At 47.8% G+C, this 16,089-nt stretch overlaps 1 protein-coding gene across 3 annotated transcripts in view; it reads right to left on the bottom strand.

The window, feature by feature from the left end:
- Positions 1-16,089, bottom strand: part of sycp3 (synaptonemal complex protein 3) — a 140,017-nt gene that overhangs the window by 102,203 nt on the left and 21,725 nt on the right. For all 3 annotated transcript variants that reach the window (XM_086011680.1, XM_086011681.1, XM_086011679.1), the window contains exon 3: positions 10,962-11,049. In XM_086011680.1, coding sequence (XP_085867806.1) covers positions 10,962-11,049 — 88 coding nt within the window. The remainder of the gene's footprint in view (positions 1-10,961; positions 11,050-16,089) is intronic.

Genomic DNA, 16,089 nt, shown 5'->3' with positions numbered 1-16,089 from the left:
TTAAAAAACTTGGGAATTGCTGCATCTTCCACTTTTATTGAGGCGGTGATGCCTTTCAAGGTTCCTAGTTTCTCTTGAATCACTTCTTTGGCGTTGGCCAAGATGTCTTTTAATCGTTCAGGTATGGCGTCATCATCGTTTTTTTTCTTACTGGTCACCGTCAGTGCCTGAATGGAGTGCCAGTCTAAACGTATTTTCCTGATCCATTCACGTCCCAACAGCGGTGGACCACCATCTTGTAGAACGTATAAATACAACTTTTGTATTTCCTTGCCGTTGTATACAACAGGCACCCTTATTTTTCCTTTGGGGTATACTTTCTGCCCCGTATATGTTTTCAAGATAATGGATGTGTCTTTTAAAGGTATATGCGGAAATAGCCGCTCGTAATCCCGTCGATTTATGACGGTCAGAGCTGATCCTGTATCTAGCTCCATTTTAACTGGGGACCCTGCTATCGTGAGGGTAACCCAAATGGTCTGGTAATCATCTTTGGCAATTACATTATGTAATTTGAGACAGCTTCGTCTCTTGTTTTCGGAGTCGCTATCGCTCTTCTGGTCTTCGGAGCTACTGTCCGTCATCATTTGTACCTTTCTGTACTTTATTGATTTTTTTTTTCCTGTCTGTGGATTTTTTTTGTCCAGATCGGCATACCCATGCAATGTGTCCAATCTTTCCGCATTGCCTGCATGCTTTGTCCTTGAACCAGCAGTCCCTCTGGTCATGGGTGGATCTGCCGCAGCGATAACATCTCTCGAAACCCTGTGTCATTTCATGGGTGCCGAAGTCCTGTGTCTTTTGTTGTATCTCTGCAGCTCCTCTTGCGGCTGCTTCGTATGATACAGCCATACTGAAAGCCTTGTCCAGTGTTAAATCTTTTTCAGAAAGCAGCCTTTTCTGTGTTCCTTCACTTAAGAGACCGCAGACGAATTTGTCTCGAAGAGAATCTGCTAGTCCTGCCCCGAATTGGCAGTGTTTTGATAGCTTTCTTAATTCGGTGAGGTAATCAGCGTTACTTTCATTCTTGTGTTGATTTCTCTTGAAGAATTTGAATCGTTCCGCTATCAGCAGCGGTGTTGGGTTTAAGTGCTCCTGTAGGGTATCAACAATTTCTTTAAAATTCTTGTCCTTTGGTTTGGCTGGAGTGATTAAATTTCGTAACAGCCCGTATGTCTTTGCGCCCATTAGATTTAGTAGTACTGAAGCTTTTTTTTCATCTTCTATTCCATTTGCGGTGCAATATACCTCCACTCTTTCCACATATGTGGTCCAATCCTCTATCTCGTTATCAAAAGCATCAATATTGCCAGACTTAGGCATCCTAGAAAAAAAAATGGCGCTTCCCGCGCTTTTCTTTCTTTTCTGCAGTAAAGATATGGCGCTTCCCCGCCGCTGCTGCCGATGACAACGCTGTTTCCCGCGGTTTCCGTTCTTTTTATTTATTTATTTACAGTTGGAAACTCGTTCCCGCCGGACTCTCTCTCTAGGTCTGAACGCCGACCTGCTCGCAGCGCCGGCCGTCTCCCGAGTGCTCCCTCCCCGTCTGTTACTGCTTGCCTCCGCTTTCGCTGCTTGGCCCAGCTGTAGAGTCAGCCGCTGGAGCCCCAGCCCGACGCCCAGGAAGGATTATTGCAGTACCTGCCACCAGCTTGGCTAGCTGGTGAAACTACAGCTTTTTCTTTTTCTTGATTTTTCTTCAACTTTGGACGCCAGAGGAATCGATGTCCTTGAGGTGCTGCCGAATTGCAGGTGAGTCCATTTCCAATTCGTCACCACTGTTGTGTCTGTGTGTTGATAGAAACACTGAAGACAGGAGTTGGTTTCATAGGTGTTTACTAAACAAAGTCTGGAGGGGAACTAACTGATACAACACAATATACAGGCTTATATAGCCCGAGTGGCCATTACTGGCATTACAGTACACATGGGGCTCTTAAAGGCACATACACTACAGATATATTTCTTAAGGCTAAAGGGATCAAGGGATATGGGGAGAAGGCAGGGACAGGGTACTGAATTTGGATGATCAGCCATGGTCTCATTGAATGGCGGAGTAGGCTCGAAGTGCCGAATGGCCTACTCCTGCTCCTATCTTCTATGTTTCTATCCAGGGTCCTGTTTTACCTCGTCGCCAAATGTGATAAATCCATGTAGTGAGACAAGGACTCGAGGAGGCGATATCGTAGAATTAGCACGAGTACTTTATTAACAAACAGAGTAACAAACATCATGCCTGCATCCTGGCATTTCACCTTTGCTGACCTTGACAGGAAGCAAACCTCTGACCTTAACAGGAAGCAAACCTCTGACCTTAGCAGCAGCATTGGCTACAGCACCACCTGATGGATAACCTTAATCATAACATCCCAGATTACTATATTCACCGCTCTCTGGGTGAAGAAATTCCTCCTCATCTCTGTCCTAAATGGCTTACCCCTTATCCTTAGACTGTGACCCCTGGTTCTGGACTCCCCCGCCATCGGGAACATCCTTCCTGCATCTAGTCTGTCTAGTCCTGTTAGGATTTTATAAGTTTCAACGAGATCCCCTCTCATTCTTCTAAACTCCAGCGAGTGCAAGCCCAATCGACCCAATCTCTCCTCATACATCATTCCTGCCATCCCAGGTATCAGCCTGGTGAATCTTCGCTGCACTCCCTCCATGGCAAAAACATCCTTCCTCAGATAAGGCGACCAAAACTGCACACAATACTCAAGGTGTGGTCTCACCAAGGTCCTGTACAACTGTAGCAAGACATCCTTGTTCCTGTACTCAAATCCTCTCGCTACGAAGGCCAACATACCATTTGCCTTCTTAACCAAGCCTGCTGCACCTGCATGCTTACCTTCAGCGACTGGTGCACAAGGACACCCAGGTCTCGTTGCACTTCCCCTTCTCCCAATCTATTGCCGTTCAGATAATAATCTGTCTTCCTGTTTTTGCCACCAAAGTGGATAACCTCGCATTTATCCACATTATACTGCATCTGCTATGCATCTGCCCAATCACCCAACCTGTCCAAATCATACTGGAGTTTCTCTGCATCCTCCTCACAGCACACATGCCCACCCAGCTTTGTGTCGTCTGCAAACGGAGATATTACATCTAGTTCCCTCGTCTAGATCATTTATATATATTGTGAATAGCTGGGGTCCTAGCACCGATCCCTGCGGTACCCCACTAGTCACTGCCTGCCACTCGGAAGAAGACCCATTTATTCCAACCCTTTGCTTCTTGTCTGCCAACCAGTTCTCTATCCAAGTCAGTACCTTACCCCCAATCCCATGTGTCTTAACTTTACACGCTAATCTCTTATGTGGGACCATATCGAAAGCCTTCTGAAAGTCCAAATACACCACATCGACTGGTTCTCCCTTATCTATTCTACCAGTTACATCCTCAAAAAATTCCAGTAGATTAGTCAAGCACGATTTACCTTTTGTAAATCCATGTTGACTTTGTCCGATCCTGTCACTGTTTTCCAAGTGCTCTGCTATTACATCTTTTATAATTGCCTCTAGCATTTTCCCCACTACCGATGTCAGGCTTAAAATTCCCTGTTTTCTCTCTACCACCTTTTTTGAATAGTGGGGTAACATTAGCTACCCTCCAATCCATGGGAACTGTTCCAGAGTCTATAGAATTTTGGAAGATGACCAGCAATGCATCTACTATTTCTAGGGCCACTTCCTTAAGTACCCTAGGATGTAGATTATCAGGCCCTGGGTATTTATCGGCCTTCAATCCCGTCAATTTCCCTAACAGCATTTCCCTACAAATACTGATTTCATTCAGTTCCTCCCTCTCATTAGACCCTATGTTCCCCGACATCTCTGGGAGGTTATTTGTGTCCTCCTTTGTGAAGACAGAACCAAAGTATGTATTTAATTGGTCTGCCATTTCTTTGTTTCCCATTATAAATTCCCCTGATTCTGACTGCAAGGGACCTACGCTTGACTTCACCAATCTTTTTCTCTTCACATATCTATAGAAGCTTTTACAATCAGTTTTTATGTTCCCTGTAAGCTTACTCTCATACTCTATTTCCCCCCTCTTAATTAATCCCTTTGTCCTCCTTTGCTAAATCCTAAACTGCTCCCAATCCTCAGGTTTGCTGCTTTTTCTGGCCAAATTATATGTCCTCTCCCTGGATCTTATGCAATCCCTAATTTCCCTTGTTAGCCACGGTTGTGTCACCTTTTTTGTTTTATTTTTATGCCAGGGATGAACAAATTCTGTAGTTCATCCATGCGAACTTTAAATGTTTGCCATTGCCTATCCACCGTCAACCCTTTAAGTAACGTCCCCCAATCCATCCTACCCAACTCGCGCCTCATACCATCGTAGTTTCCTTTATTTAAATTCAGGACCCTAGTCTCTGAGTCAAATACTTCACTCTCCATCTTAATGAAGAATTCTATCATATTATGATCGCTCCGCCCCAAGGGTCAAACACAACAAGATTGCTAATTAATCCTTTCTCATTACATAATACCCAGTCTAAGATGGCCTGATCTCTAGTTGGTTCCTCGACATATTGGTCCAGGAAACCATCCCGTATACACTCCAGGAATTCTTCCTCCACAGTATTGTTACTAATTTGGTTAGCCCAATCTATATGTAGATTAAAGTCACCCATGATAACTGCTGTGCCCTTATTGCATGCGTCTCTAATTTCCCGTTTAATGCCATCCCCAACCTCAGCATTACTGTTTGGGGGTCTGTATACAACTCCCACTAACGTTTTCTGCCCCTTGGTATTTCTCAGCTCTACCCATACAGATTCCACATCATCAGAGCTAATATCCTTCCTTACTATTGTGTTAATCTCCTCTTTAACAATGCTACCCCACCTCCTTTTCCTTTTTGCCTGTCTTTCCTGAATATTGAATAACCCTGGATGTTGAGTTCCCAGCCTTGGTCACCCTGGAGCCATGTTTCCGTAATCCCAATCATATCATATCCATTTACATCTATTTGCGCAGCTAATTCATCCACCTTATTACGAATGCTCCTCGCATTAAGACACAAAGCCTTCAGGTTTTTTTTTTTTAACACTCTTAGACCTTTTAGAATTATTATTTACTGTGGCCATGTTTGATTTAAACCCTTGATTTCTCTGACTGCCACTTTTGCTTTTCTCCTTCCTGTCTTTTGCTTCTATCCTAGTTTCCCTTTCCTCTGTCTCCCTGCACAGGTTCCCAACCCCCTGCCATTTTAGTTTAAACCCTCCCCAACAGCACTAGCAAACACTCCCCTTAGGACATCGGTCCCATTCCTGCCCAGGTGGTAACCGTCCAGTTTGTACTGGTCCCACCTCCCCCAGAACCCGTTCCAATGTCCCAGGAATTTGAAACCCTCCCCCTTGCACCATTCGTCTAGCCACGTATTCATCTGAAATTCAACCAGTTAATTGCCTCTATAATCCCATTTTGAGGCCTTTCCAATTTTAACACATTTCCCCCATCCTACACGCCTCCTCTGGAATACGCCAGGTAATGCTGGCGGCCTCACAAGTGGATTGCTTACGAACAGCTGCAGCTCCACCATTACAAAGGAGTTTTCACCAATGATCATTTGCAGGTGGCAGATCTTTGTTGTTTCAGGTCTGGGGGAACTTTTAGCAGGCATACTCAGTGTTGTGGAAGTTTGGAGCCTGACACCCATCTCCAGTGTGACCTCCTGGGAAACCCCTCTCCCCACCTTGACAAAGCGCTTCCTCAACTGAGGCATATACAGGAAACTTTGTGCTATCCGGCACCGACGGGACCGAGCTGTTGCCGTTCCCTCAAAACTGCCGCACACTCCAGCTCTAATGTTGAAAGATATGGAAGCTTTTGAGCTCCGTATCTGTCAACAAACCCTGTTACTTAGCAACAGCTTCTAAACAGTCCAAGCATCTCTGTAGCTTAGCAACAGCTTCAGCAGACCTTGCAGAGCTTGACTGTTGAGGAAAAAAGCAACGAGAAGCAAAAAAACCTAACGAAAACGGCTCCTGATTTTTGCCGGTGGCTCGAGCATTCCGGACAGTTAGCCTCCGGATAACACAAAGTTTCCTGTACCAGAAGCATGGCGGCCATTTAATTCCTTTGCTCCTGGACATCAGATTCGGATGAAGACCAGTCGCGGCAGCAGCAGAACCATGAGCAACAGCAGCACCAACAGCAGGAGCATCAACAGGAGCGCCAAGCTGCTGCTCACCCACCTGAAGCTGCACAGGCCAGAAGGCGCCAGAGCGCGACCATATTGCTGCCCGGGATGCAAGGGACGCACTCATGTTGGTCACATTTGCTTAGCCTATACAATCAAACACTTTTGCCTCGCACCTTCTTACCAGAGCATCAACGATGGACAAGAACCTGCGGATTCCTATCACTCTGACCACCACAATGACAATTGCAAGTTGCCCTAAGCCCTCAATGTGGAAGTCCCATTTGCGAAATGACACAGGCCACAACTTCAATAGTTTAGCATCAGAATTTTTTATCACAACAAGCAACTGGTGGCATTTCAAAAATAAACACAACATAACACCCAAGTGACTACGCTTGTGACTACTTGTGCATTATCTTCCTCTTACGCGTGCTCCTACGTGGTGCTTCCCCTGTGGCTTCAGCAGATGTGGAGGCCCCTTGCTCACTTTCTTGCTGCTCCTGTCTCGACACCTTTGGTGGCCGTCCTCTGGGGTTGCGGACCTGTGAGGACTTGGCAACAGGCTGCTGCTCCTGCGGCTGTGCAGGGGATGAGACGCCCATCTCAGTTGGGTGAGGACTCTGACCGAAGGCTCTGCAGTGGCATGGTCGTGTGAGCGCTTGGAGAGGAGCCCCCACTTCATCGTTGTCTGCCACCAACATCCCTCTCATGGGTCAGCCCCACTTCAGGGCTAGTAAGTGGCTTGACAGCACCTTGCTGCACTTCAAGGGGGCCATGAGGACCCGTTTCTGCACTGGAAGTCCTACTCCAGAGGACTTCCATGAAGGTCTAGTTTCTATGCTCAATAGCTGACCATCTCTCCTCAAGAGATGTCAGTCTATTCTGAACAATGACCATGTTTTCTACACTCTGGCGACTTAGCTCCTCCATGGCCGTAGCCATCCTCTCCTCTACTGCAGCCATCCTTTCCACGGAGGTTGCCATCCTTTCCGTGGTGATGCGTTCATGCGCAAATGCCTCCACAAAAGCTCTGCTCATGTTCGCGATGGACTCCTCCATTCGCTCGACACTCGCAGCGACCCTGGAGACAAAATCTGACAGAGACTCCTGCATCTGTTCCTGGAGTTCCAGCCCCGCTCTCCTTCTGGATGGACCCGGAGACATGCAGCTGAGCCAAGCTGGCAGAGTCCTGCGCCCTCCGACGAGGACTCTCTACTGCTGTCCCTGTCTCTACAATCTGCTGATGCTCACTTGTGAGCTGTGATACACCAGGTGCCAATACTACTCTATCTCGCGAAGGTCCCACCGAGGTGTGAGTGTCTGAGCTGGTGCTGGGTGCTCTGAATTCTGCTGATGCTGCGCCCTCAGAGGTTGCAGCTTCCTCTGAGGAGTCTGGAAGCTCAGGCTCTTCCTCCTGGACAGTGGGAACGGGAGCTTTCGATGGTCCTGTGGGAGAGTAAAGGAAAGAGTTAGAGATTTGAGGTCAAGGTTACATGAACATTGAATAGTGCAGATGATCATAAGTCAATCTGTTAGAGCATCAGTTTCATTATCAGTGACTCATGCAATGTCAATGAGAGATGCCAAACTATTCTGTCACCAGCTTGCTGCGATGCACCCATCTGTCCGTCCCCCACTTGGGAATCCTCCTCGATCCCGGCGATTTCTAGGGCTGCCTCCTCCCAGGCGGTGAGCTGGGCTACTGAGGGTGGCCCTCCTCCTATCATGGCTCTTTCCCTCTTATTGTGGGCTCTCTTTTCCTGCAATGAGGGACACAAGTGGAGTTTGAGTGAGAATGAAGGAGTGAGTGTAGAGAATCCATAGCATAGATGCTTAGAAGGATACAAAGGACCCTCCCTGTGTGTTGTAAGTTGTTGTTGTTGCCTCACAGTGATAGGGAGTGTGAGGGCTGCATGGTTGAATAGTTAAGTGAATGTGACCTTAGAGAGAGAGGGAATGGGTAAGGGTGCAGGGATGTAAGTGTCAAGTGGGATGTTGAGGAAGAGGTTGGCAAAGCAGAGTGCTGGTGAGGAGAGGCGATGGGGCTCAGATTGAGGGTGATGGGAAAGTCATACTCACTTTTCCTGTGCGGAGAGGGTCATGAAACCTCTTCCTGCATTGCAGCCAGGTTCTGCGGCTCAACGAAATGGAGTTGACCTCCTGGGCCACTTGTAGCCACACAGCTTTAGTCTGCTGGGGTGGCTTTTTTCTCCCTGAGGAAGGGAACAGCACCTCCTTATTGCAGCTGGCTCCGTGCACCAGAGCTTGAAGGGAGGGCTCATCAAATCGAGGAGCACTTTTGCTTGATTGTTGACATTTTCCACAATTCAACTCCTCCTTCATACAATTTGCAGAGCCTTTGCAGTCTCCAGAAGAAGCAAGGCTGCTTGCAGGTCTTAAATCGAGCAGCATTGATGACATCATCGGAGGCGACTTTCTGTATGAAAAGACTCATTGGGCCAGGGGTTCCCACACGCAGGAAATCAATTGCCCAATTAGGGGAAAATCTCATTTTTTCAACATATCACTTAGGAGTCGGGGTCCTGACACGATTTCCACCTGACACGCCCCAGCCCGCCCACACGAACAAAATCCAGCCCATCGTGTCTGTACCGACTCTTTGCTAGAACAATCCAAACCTTACCCCAATGCCCCAGGCTGTCCCGACTCTTCCTCAGCATCAAATATTTATCAAATTTTCCTTTAAAAGCTGCATTGATCGCTGCCTCAACTACTCCCTGTGGCAAAGTATTCCATGCTCCAACAACCCTCAGAGTAAAGAAATCTCTCCTACTCTCTCGGTGATTACAGGAAACTCTTTGGTATCGGGACCGGCGTGTTGCCAGTTGATTAAAAATTCCAGATGACGGAGAGGCTTATCTACCGAGGCTGTTTTTAACAAACAAAAATTTAAAAAATCAAGAAATGTGCAGTATAATTGGGTACTCACCTACAGAATGTTGTGTTAAATGGATAGCGGAAGATGCTTGATTAAGTACAGTACTGCCAGTTGAGGGTAATCCATAGCTCTGATTAAAAATGGCGGATCGGAAGAGACTACCGGCAGCGCGGGAGAGTCTGACTCCTGTTATTGAGGTGTTCGGACTTCCGACAGCGCGGGAGAGTCCGACTCCTGTTATTGAGGTGTTCGGACTTCCGACAGCGCGGGAGAGTCCGACTCCTGTTATTGAGGTGTTCGGACTTCCGACAGCGCGGGAGAGTCCGACTCCTGTTATTGAGGTGTTCGGACTTCCGACAGCGCCAAGAAGCCGAGTAGTGGCAGTTTGGAGAACTACCCCCACTGACTAACTCGGCCACCACGGGAGACTCGGACACATTTCCGGTTATTGAGGTGTTGTTTTCGGAGTATGAATTTTGCCGGTTAATAAAGAATTCCAGATATTTAGGTGCCGTTTAAACGAGAGTTTCCTGTACTGTGAATTGATGAGCCTCTCTCATCACTGACCGCCCCCCCCATTAGAGGAAATAGTCTTTCCCAACTTACCTGATCAAAACCCTTCTTAATTTTAAAAACCTTTATTCAGTCTCCTCTTATCCTTTTCTGCTGAAGTGGATATAGTCCCAGTCTCCCCTCATGACTATAGTTTCCCATTCCTGATATCATCATATCATCCTGGTCGATCTACACTGAATGCTCTCTATGGCTTTAATGTCCTTTTTATAATGGGGTGCTCAAAACTGTACAAAACACTCTAGATGGCCTAACCAATGTTTGGTATAAATTCATCATTATTTCTCAACTCCTGTTCTCTATGCGGGGAATTTTAACCCCCCAGAACGGGCAGGAGGGTTAAATTCAACCCGTCCCAAGCCCGCCGTGAACATGCCTACTTCCAGTTTAACTGGGGATGGGCAGCAAGGAACCTGCTCCCGAGAGACAGATCAGGAATTGAATTATGCTAATGAGCCTGCATCCCTCAGATTTTAGAAACCATTTAAATTGAACGCCTGTGGGCCAGGTTTCCCAGGGCTCAGGAAACCCAGCCGCTGAAGGGAGGTGAGAATGTTGGATCCAGCAGCTAAGTGCTTTTTAGAGAACAGCTTGTGGGCCAGGAGGAGCAGAAATACTTCTCCCCAGCCCCCAAGCTAACCTGCTGTGATCAGCCTCCCTCCCCGCAATCTGCCAACCACCCCCCCCCCCCCGGTGATCTCTTCCCCCCCGCCCCCACCAGTCCCCAGCTGCCTAATGCAGGCCTTCCTGCCCAACAGCCTTCAATCTGGCTGGTTGCCAGGAAACGGAGGGGAAAAAAATCAAATGAGGTCCTGCTGTTAAATTCGCTACAAGTGTTCCCCCCCCCCCACCCCGTGCCTACCCATAAATATCAGGGCCTATGTCTCTGCTTTTAAAACTTAAATTGTTGTTGTTGGTTTTTCCTATGGCTTTATGTACCTGCATGCACACTTTCAGGGTATTATGTAGGTTTAAAAGGAAGGTTTCTAAAAATAAAAACTACCTCAGTAGCATTACTACCAAGATACCATCGCTATACATGTATTACTTCTTATTGTATTTCCTAATAACTAGCTGTGCAAGATGATGGGGATCAAAGAAACAAAGATAAGAGACTACACTAGGCCATTCAAATGACATGCAAAACCAAATGCTTATACATTTTCTCTTCGTGGCTGCATGAACACCTTTTGAGAATTTCTGTTAAATATCTTCTTCTTCCCCTTCCCATTCTTGAGTTCAACATATCCACTATAAACACACACTACATAGTGCATCATATACAAAATGAATGCTTAGTGTGCTCTACACATTACTGCTCAGATGGTCGTACCCAACATTAATGTCATCCATTTCCTCTTCATGATCAGTGACGGCACTGGATGCTGGCCGTTTCCTCCCAAGCTGCGTCGTGGCCTCCTCTACAAATATAAATATTCCTGTGAACAGACAGCTGGCACAGAGATGCTAAACTTTTCACTCTAAAGCTGGTTACATGCAATCGCAAGATCACATTCTTAAATAGCCAAACTTTTGTTTCTTATTAGTATATCAGGTTGAAAATTTCACTCAAAACAAATAAAGATTAAATCTATAGTTTGAATATTAAACCTTAGCATATTTATTTCTTAGCTGTACATATTTATCATATAAAAACACACACCTTCTCTAGTGGCCCGGATTACAAACAAAGGTGTGGCCTTTACTCTTAGGTGCTGTAGTACTATATTTATTTCCTTATCAACTGCTCAGTGGAATCTCATCAAGCACAGATTTTTAAATAAAACAGAAGGCAATATGGATTTGCCATTTTAGTTATGCAGACTGCAGTTTAAAAGGCATCACTGGTACCAATAACGTCCATGCAATAGCTGCTGCAACACTCAAAGTGCCAGCTGGATGTCTGAATAAATCATAGACCAATGGAAGTTTTACAGTACAGGAAGAATTCATTCGGCCCATTGTGCTGTGCCAACTCCCTGCTAATTGTGCAGACTGCTGGGTCATTTGTATCATAAGGCCCTCGGTATTTTTGAGAGACTATTGGTGCCAGCATCTCTGGAAATTGTGGATCGGCTGAATCCGCATCTGACGTGCTGCCAATCAGCCCTTGTGTTCCAGATCATCAGCATTTGCCTCGCTGAAGTTGCTACTGGTGCGGAGCAATGAACATTTAGACCCGACAGCTGTGTAAGTACTATTCCAGCAGATAGTGTGTTCATTGGATGTCTAATTGTGTTAATGCTCAAGTAAGTCTCATATATCTTTGCTCTTGTCTCCCTGTACTTGACAAAAAATATATTTCAGGTTTAAAAAACATTTCTCCCCTCCTCTCAAAGGTGCTGGGTTACAGTTCCATGTGGCTCCTCCAAATTGCTATTATTTAAGGGAGAGCCCAGACAGCAGTGGCTGAAATCAGCCTGTGTGACAGTAGTTATGAACATGTTAACATGAAATTCGTCTTTCTGCTATCTCAATGAAGCCATTACAAACTTCACACAGCTCAATGTCAGCCCCTATGCCCAGGGAGGATATTCAGTCATATAGGGCATCACAGTGGAGCCCAACCATGTTCTGACTCCACACTTTCCAGCAGGAGTCACGAAGAAGTGATCAGGAATGGGAACCATGGTTGATTTTATCTTGTCCTGGAATTTAGGTTTGTTGTAAGGCCGTACCTTCATCCAGCTAACTCAGCACCTACCAGGGATCAAATCAAGACCCTGAATTTATCCACTGAGCAATTATGATTGAAAACCCAACTGGTGGAGCAGCTCCATGTGGATTCTTATTCATACTACAGATAATGCAGGCTTCTGACGAAAGGTCATCGACCTGAAACATTAACTCTGTTTCTCTCTCCACAGATGCTGCCTGATCTGCTGAGTATTTCCAGCAATTTGTTTTTATTTCAGGTTTCCAGCATCCACAGTATCTTATATTTTAATCATTCCTGGGATGTGGGCTTCACTGCCAAGGCCAGCATTTATTGCCCATCCCTAGTCGCCCTTGAGAAGGTGGTGGTGAGCCACCTTCTTGAACCGCTGCAGTCCATGTGGTGAAAGTATTCCCACAGTGCTGCTAGGGAGGGAGTTCCAGGATTTTGACCCAGCGACGATGAAGGAACGGCGATATATTTCCAAGTCAGGGTGGTGTGTGACTTAGAGGGGAACTTGGAGGTGATGCTGTTCCCATGCGCCTGATGCCCTTGTCCTAGGTGGTTTGGGAGGTGCTGCCGAAGAAGCCTTGGTGAGTTGCTGCAGTGCATCTTGTAGATGGTACACACTGCAGCCACAGTATGCCGGTGGTGGAGGGAGTGAATGTTTAAGGTGGTGGATGGGGTGCCAATCAAGCGGGCTGCTTTGTCCTGGATGGTGTCGAGCTGCACTCTGGTTGTTACGAGCTGCACTCATCCAGGCAAGTGGAGAATATTCCATCACACTCCTGACTTGTGCCTTGTAGATGGTGGAAAGGCTTTAGGAAGTCAGGAGGTGAGTCACTCACCGCAGAATACCCAGCCTCTGACCTGCTCTTGTAGCCACACTATGTGTGTGGCTGGTCCAGGGCCCCACAGCTGCTACATTACTTTAAATGTATAGATAGGAGGTACAGCTGCCCATGTCATGCCTGCAAAGTTGTTAGGCAGAACACTAGCCATTTATAAGTACAGTGAATGTTATCCTTGATACAAAATATAACTTGTGTCATGGAATCATTTGTGCGTGGCACCACAACATTCCAATCAAGATGATACCACATAAAAGTATTCCTCTCCCACAGTAAAAGCTGCTGCTTCACTCACTCCTATATATCCTCATGTTCCCTGTGATGAAATATTCCATTCATCACTGCCTGTGACTGTGGTTGGTTTCAGTTTCATTTCCCTTACCTCTGTTCCGTTTCCTCACCATTGTATTGTACTATGTGTAGGGCTCCGCCCATACCTGGCCCATTGTATTGTACTATGTGTAGGGCTCCGCCCATACCTGGCCCCTATGTAAGCTGGCCCAGCCTGCAGCACATCCAGTACGGCAGAGCTCTGGATGGAAGATACCTCTCTCCTGTGTGTTACCTTCTAAGTCAATAAAAGCCTTGTTTTGTTTCACTAACATCGAGTCTCGGATTTATTGAGGCACATCAATTTTATTGACTTAATTTTCAACACAATGGATCAACTCTTGAAACCCGAACGTTTGGATTTGGACCAGCATGCTTCGGACGCATCGGCACGCTTCGGACACTGGTTTATGTGTATGGAATTCTTCCTGGACAATTCCGCAGCCGTCAAAGGCGCTACGGACGCTGCGAGTATGAAACTCGGAATTCTGCGGAATTGGGTAAGCCACCGGGTTTACCCCCTCATCCAAGACGCCGACACGTACCCGGCCGCCTGCGACATCTTAAAGGCGCATTACCAGCAGCCTACGAATGAGGTGTATGCTAGGCATCTGCTCGCTACTCGCGCACAGCGACCTGGGGAATCGGTGGAGGAGTTCCTAGGCACCCTGAGAACGCTTGGCAAAGACTGCAAGTGCCAAGATGTAAAAGCCGCAGTGTACACTGACGAGCTTGTTCGCGATGCCTTTATCACAGGCCTCAGCTCCACCTACATCCGGCAGAGACTGCTGGAAAAAACGGGATTGGACCTGAAACAGGCTGCGGACACAGCGCGATCCCTGGATGTGGCCCAGAGAAACTCGGACGCCTACTCTTCAGCCCGCGCCGTCCACGCCGCCACGTGCGCACCAAGGGCGCCGCCATCTTGGAAGGCATCTTCCCTGCCCGGCAGCCCGACACCGTCGGGGCCCCGCTCTCCCCCCAGAAGCCCTACGACAGCCGTGACGCGTCGGGGACCCAACTGCTACTTCTGCGGGCAGCCGAAGCACACCAGAAACCTGTGCCCGGCGAAAGGCACCACCTGCTTTAAGTGCAGTAAGAAGGGGCACTTCGGGAAGGTGTGCAGAGGGAACCCCGCCGGAAAACCCGCCACCGCCGCGTGTGCGCCGTGGGAGCAGCCATCTTGGACGCCATCTTGCCCGACCTCGTGGGGTCCGCCATCTTATGAGCAGACAGCGTGGACGCCATCTTGTCTCGATCAGGGCCCTACAGTGGCATCGGTCACAGTGGACCAGACCAGGCCGCACCCGCTATCCAAATCAATGGTGGACATCGAGGTAAACGGGTGCGGGGTTAAATGTTTAATTGACAGTGGAAGCACGGAGAGTTTTATCCACCCTGAACTGGCACAACAACTCTCCCTAAAGGTGGTCCCTACTCGGGGTACCATCTCTATGGCTGATAAAACCCAGACATCGACCATCATGGGTTACTGCACGGTACAATTGTCCGTTAACGGAACTGTATACGATAATTTTAAAGTATTAATCATGAAGAATCTATGTGCGAGCGTGATCTTGGGCCTAGATTTCCAGTGCAACCACCAAAGCATCACGCTCAAGTACGGTGGGTCCCAGCCGCCCCTCACAGTGTGCGGTCTGGCTAACCTGAAGGTAAAGCCGCCTTCGCTATTCGCGAACCTTACCCCTAACTGCCGGCCAATAGCGACCAAAAGCAGGAGGTACAGCTGGGAGGACAGGCGGTTTATCGCGACCGAGGTAGACAGGCTCCTGAAAGAGCGCATTATTGAACGCAGCAACAGCCCGTGGCGCGCCCAAGTGGTAGTGGTAAGGGGTAGCGAGAAGAAATGGATGGTGATCGACTATAGCCAAACGATCAACAGGTACACCCAACTAGACGCCTACCCGCTACCCCGCATATCAGAAATGGTGAACCAAATCGCCCAATACCGGGTGTTCTCCACCATTGACCTCAAGTCAGCGTACCACCAGTTCCCTATCAGACCAGAGGACCGCCCGTACACCGCCTTCGAGGCGAACGGACACCTCTACCAATTCCTCAGAGTCCCCTTTGGGGTGACGAATGGGGTCTCGGTCTTCCAGAGGGAGATGGACCGCATGGTCGATGACCACCACTTGCAGGCAACCTTCCCCTACCTCGACAACGTCACCATCTGCGGTCACAACCAGCAGGATCACGACTCGAACCTCGAGAGGTTCCTGAAAACCGCACAAAAACTCAACCTCACCTACAACGAGGACAAGTGCGTTTTCAACACCACGCGCCTCTGCATACTAGGCAGCGTGGTGGAGAATGGGGAAATTGGACCAGACCCCGACCGATTGCGCCCCCTACGGGAGCTGCCCCTGCCCAACACTCCCAAAGCCCTGAAAAGGTGCCTGGGGTTATTTTCTTATTATTCCCAATGGGTCCCCAACTACTCCGACAAAGCCCGCCCCCTCTTGAAAGCATCCTCTTTTCCGCTCTCTGCTGAGGCCCACACTGCCTTCAAAAGCATTAAGCAGGATATTGAGCGGGCCACGCTACAGGCAGTGGACGAGAACATTCCATTTCAAGTGGAAAGTGATGCGTCTGACTTTGCC

Source organism: Somniosus microcephalus, chromosome 18 (assembly GCF_052327205.1).
Source record: "Somniosus microcephalus isolate GS21.2 chromosome 18, FLI_Smic_1.0, whole genome shotgun sequence".
Lineage (NCBI taxonomy): Eukaryota > Metazoa > Chordata > Chondrichthyes > Squaliformes > Somniosidae > Somniosus > Somniosus microcephalus.
The sequence above is the reverse complement of the archived record's forward strand: the minus strand, read 5'-3'. Positions and strand labels throughout refer to the sequence as shown.